The 5,004-nt window shown below is 45.1% G+C and overlaps 1 protein-coding gene across 1 annotated transcript in view; it reads right to left on the bottom strand.

Moving 5' to 3' along the window:
- Positions 1 to 5,004, bottom strand: part of AFF2 (ALF transcription elongation factor 2) — a 543,144-nt gene that overhangs the window by 176,058 nt on the left and 362,082 nt on the right. Inside the window, exon 5 of the mRNA XM_023735455.1 lies at positions 2,856 to 2,942. Coding sequence (XP_023591223.1) covers positions 2,856 to 2,942 — 87 coding nt within the window. The remainder of the gene's footprint in view (positions 1 to 2,855; positions 2,943 to 5,004) is intronic.

The raw sequence follows: 5,004 nt of genomic DNA on the forward strand, positions 1-5,004 counted from the left end.
CGCAATGGTTGGCTGCTAACCGAAAGGTGGGCAGTTTGAACCCACCAGCGGCTCCAAGGGAGAAAGATGTGGCAGTCTGCTTCTGTAAAGATTTACAGCCTTGGAAACCCTATGGGACAGTTCTACTCTGTGCTATAGGGTCGTTATGAGTCAAAATCGACTCGACGGCAGTGGGTTTGGTTTGGTATATTAAGTGTTCCTGATGTTATTATTGTTATCTCAAATGTTCCTTTCTTTTTCAAACCAACATTTTGGCAAGAATCAAATGAAAACAAAAGAGTGGGCGTAGAGCCATCCCGGTTTCACCATTTTCTCCCACTTGCTTCTACCTTTATCATGGGGTTGATGGTAGCATAGATAATTGGCAGAAAATGAAAATTGTGCCTGATTCTAAATTGTGCACTTACTACAAAAGCCCATTTAACAACCAGTTCTATTGTATATACTTGTAAATGTCAAAATTGCGAGTTGCACAGATTATCTCCAAAATTGTTTAACACAGCTGAAAATACTGCAATTGCTATGTAAGTGCTGGATTCAATGCCTGAAATGGAAGGATCATTTTCTTTGGTGGAGCTGCTAGGGAGAAGGATACCCCGCTCAGGGCAGCCTAGGGAAGGAACAGTGAAGATATGGGGCTAGGGAGGGTCACTGCTCACTTAGCTCCAATCCCTTTCAAAGGTGAGAGGAGAATATTAAACACGGTTTAGGCCAATGTTATTGTCAAAATCATGATCCTAAAAACTAAAGCCACCACCTGTGTCAGTCTGTCGTACTGTGGTGGCTTGGAAGTTGCTGTGATGTTGGAAGCTCTGCCACTGGTATTTCCAATACCAGCAGGGTCACCCATGGTGGACAGGTTTCAGCAGAGCTTCCAGACTGAGACAGACTAGGAAGAAAGGCCTAGCAATCTACTTTCAAAAATTAGCCAGTCAAAACCCTATGGATCACAATACCACATTGTTTGATATCACGCTGGAAAATGAGCCCCCTAGGTTGGAAGGCACTCAGAATACACAGTGACCACAACAGTGAACTCAAGCATACCAATGATTGTGAAGATGGTGGAGGACCAGGCAACATTTTGTTGCATTGTGCTTGGGGTTGCCGTGACTCAGAGCCAACGTGATGGCAACTAACAATAACAGTAAAGAGTAAAGGGTCTCATTGGGGTTGTCCCTCCTTCTACAAATATAGTCCAAACTTCTTGGGCTGGCATTTAAGGCCTCTCACAGAGATGTACCTAACTTCTGGGGGTTCATCGCTCTCCACTCCCCATCACAGGAACTCTGATCCAGCCACTCAGGACTTCATACCAGGCTGCATCACACCAGATCCCTCACCTCTCAGCGCTGTTCTTCTGCATGTGTGCTTGTCCTTTGGGCCCTTCTAAACTGGTCCGAGTCCTCACCATCTTCCAAATGTTGCCACCTCCAGGAGCACTTCCTCAACTCCTCATAGGAGTGCTGGATACTTCTCTGAGCCTTTTTATTCTCTGTGTAGACACCTACTACATTGCTTTGTGGTTTGCCTCATAACACACAGAAGGCCTTTCTTCATCTCTAATTTAAGCCCATTGCATGTCCTCTGTCCCTGAGTGGCGCAAATGGTTTGCACTCAACTCCTAACCTAAAGGTTGGAGGTTCAAACCCACCCAGCAGCACTGTGGAAGAAAGGCCTGGTGATCCGCTTCTGTAAAGATTATAGCCAAGAAAACCCTATGGAACAGTTCTACTCAGTAACACATGGGGTCACCATGAGTGACTCGGTAGCAACGGGTGTGGTTTGGGTTGGTTTATGTCCTCAGTAGGAGTCCCTGGGTGGTACAAAATGTTAACGAACTTGGCTGTTGACTGAAAAGCTGGAGGTTCAAGTCCACCCAGAGGTGAGAAGAAAGGCCTGGAGATCTACTTCTGAAAAATCAGCCACTGAAAACCCTATGGCGCACAGTTCTCCTCTGACACACATGGGGTCGCCAGGAGTCGGAATTGATTTCATGGCAACTGGTTTTTTGTCCTTAGCAAATGGTTTCTGAACAAATGGATGGATGTAAGGATGGATCAATGGGCGGAAGGAAAGGTGGAAAGAAGGAAGACTTTTTTTTTTCTTTTTAAGTGTGTTATTAGTGTAGCCATATCTATTTAGACATTTTTAAAAATGATAATGAGAAAATTCCTACTGGGAACAGGTAAGGAAAAATTATGTTAGACAGTTGACGATAGAACTGTAGAAGAAAAAGTTCTGTTAATGTGATGAGTTGGTGTGTTCAGACTCATCTACTTATATCACTGGAAAGTGATACACAAAATGAAACTAGATACAATAGAGTGAAAAGTTTTTGTTTTTGTTTTTTTTTTAATTAAAAACATCCTGGATGTTGCTGTTGCATCATCTCCTTGGTATTTCCTAATGGTTGTGTTCACTCCTCTCTTTGATTCAGCCACTCTGGGCAAAGTAACATAGACAGTGGCAGGAGCTCCAGGTAGTAAGATACACATGACAGAATCTATGTGCATAGTCTCTTAAAGACTTTCTTTCAATACAAAATCCTATTATTATGATTACCATCCTGGGGGCAAGAGAGGGTCTAGATTTTAGGGTACTATGAGCCCTGGTGGCACAGTGGTTAAGAGCTTGACCGCTAACCAAAAGGTCGGCAGTTCAATTCCACTAGCCGCTCCTTGGAAACCCTACGGGGCAGTTCTGCTCTGTCCTTCAGGGTTGCTATGAGTCAGAATCGACTTGACAGCAAGAGGTTTTTTTTGTAAGACCAAAGCCATTTTTATTTTTAAGAATCCAATTAGAAAAGTCGAATCATTAAGATAAAGGAAAGAGGAGGAAGCAAGGTAACTGACCTGTCCTGGGATGGAAAAGGTGTTCTGCTCAGAGTTTCCAGGAGTATGCATGGCAGTGAGAGGAGGAGGCCAGGAATGGGTCATCTCCTGGTGAGAAAAACAAAGCAACTTTATTTTCGGGCATGTAGAAAGTCAGTCTGCTTCTTGGCACTAAACATATGTTGTTAGCTTCTGTGGAGTTGGGGCCCCAACTCATGGCGACCCTAAGCACAATGGAATAAAATGCTTCCCAGTCCTGCACCATCCCCACGATCGGTTGCGGATCAGACCATTGTGGTCCATAGGGTTTCCATAGGCCAATTTATGGAAGTAGGTCGCCAGGCCTTTCTTTCTAGCCTGTCTTAGTCTAGAAGCTCCACTGAAACCTGTTGAGGATCACAGTCAACATGCAAGCCTCCACTGACAGACAGGTGGTGGCTGCACATGACGTGCTTCGGCCAGAAATGGAACTCAGGTCTCCCACATGGAAGGTGAGAATTCTATCACTGAACCACCATTGCCGCCATAAAAATTAAAAAAAAAAAACAAAACTAAACGCATTGCTGTCAAGTCAATTCAACTCGTGGCGACCCCATGTGTTACAGAGTAGAACTTCATTCCATAAGATCTTCATGGTTGTGACCTTTTGGAAGCAGATTGCCAGGCCTTTCTTCTGAGGTGCCTCTGGGTGGTTTTGAACTGCCAGCTTTTTGGTTAGTAGCCCAGCATTTAATCATTTGTACCACCCAGGGACTCCTTTACTGCCTCCATAACCAAAAAAAAAAAAAACCCACCCAAACTCCTTTGCCATCAGGCCGATTCCAACTCATAGCAACCCTGCAGGACAGAACAGAACTGCCCCATAGGGTTTCCAAGGCTGTAATCTTTACAGAAGCAGACTGCCGCATCTTTCTCCCTCAGAGTGGCTGGTGGGTTCGAACCGCCGACCTTTCAGTCACCAGCCAAGCGCTTTAACCACCGTGCCACAAGGCCTCCTCACTGCCTCCATAGTATGTCCTTTATAAATACTTAGTGACTTAATTGGCTTACTGTTTTTCAGGGAACTAAAAGTAACTTGGTCTATTTCCTGCCTCACACAGGTGTTTGAAGCCTAACTAACTACAAAGGACCCTCTAGCACCTGCTTGCACAATGCCAGTGACAGGGAGCTCACTACTGCTGGAAGCAGCCTGTGCTATCCTGAGGCAGCTTCATCAGTCTATTCTCCCTGTGGGTCATCCTTTAGAGCTGCACAGAACACATCTCCTCCTTCTCTCACATGACAAGCCCTCAGCGGTTGGAAGAGAGAACGCTTGTCCTTGGTATCATCTTTTCTCCAGGCTGCGGTGTTCTCAGCTTGTTCATTCGTTAACAGGGAACCTTCACCTTTTCTTCTATTGCTGGAGTTCTGTGCTCTGTCACTGGCTTCGATGCTCCTGGAGGGGCTTCTGATTGCCTGGGGCTCTTCTCACTCATGGTGTCCTGTTCCAGGTGTGATCTGCCAGCTCAGGCGGTGGGGGGGGGATGGAGAACTCTCTCTGCTTTTGTTCTGGATACTCTAATACACGTCATCTCTTAACGTAACATGATACTTAGTGATATGATCAAGCACATGCAGTAGTGTTTTCCATGCAAGGAGGAGGCAGCCTAGGCTAATCTTTTCCCACTTCTAGAGAAGGTTCCTATGTACTCATGTGATCGGTAGCTCTGTCCCGCCCAGATAGCCAGGGATTTGCGAGCTCAAGTCTCAGAGTAGGAAAAGCCCCTCGGTATGTTATCAGCAGGGCACCTTCCCCGCTCTTTCAAACACTCAGTTTGAAAAACGGTGCTGTTCAAATCTTGCTGGAGTCTTAGGGCACATGACCAACACGCTTTACCTCAAGAGCAAGAATAATTAAATCACATGCTCAAAATCCCAGCAACAGAGAGATGGCAAATTTTGTGAAGCAGGAGGGTGCCAGCATGGGTTGGATTCATGAAACACATTAAACATCACAATCGATGTAATGATGGAAATAAAGGAGGGCTTTGGGGGGGGATCAAAGTTTATGAAAGTCCTTTTTAATGAGGAAGTTACACAATACTTTTTTCAATCTTTGGCCCCCAAAAAATCACATCTTTGCAACATGGAAAACATATTCATCCCATCATATCATAGCAAAAGTCTTAAC

The sequence above is a fragment of the Trichechus manatus genome, unplaced genomic scaffold (assembly GCF_000243295.1).
Source record: "Trichechus manatus latirostris isolate Lorelei unplaced genomic scaffold, TriManLat1.0 scaffold00079, whole genome shotgun sequence".
Lineage (NCBI taxonomy): Eukaryota > Metazoa > Chordata > Mammalia > Sirenia > Trichechidae > Trichechus > Trichechus manatus.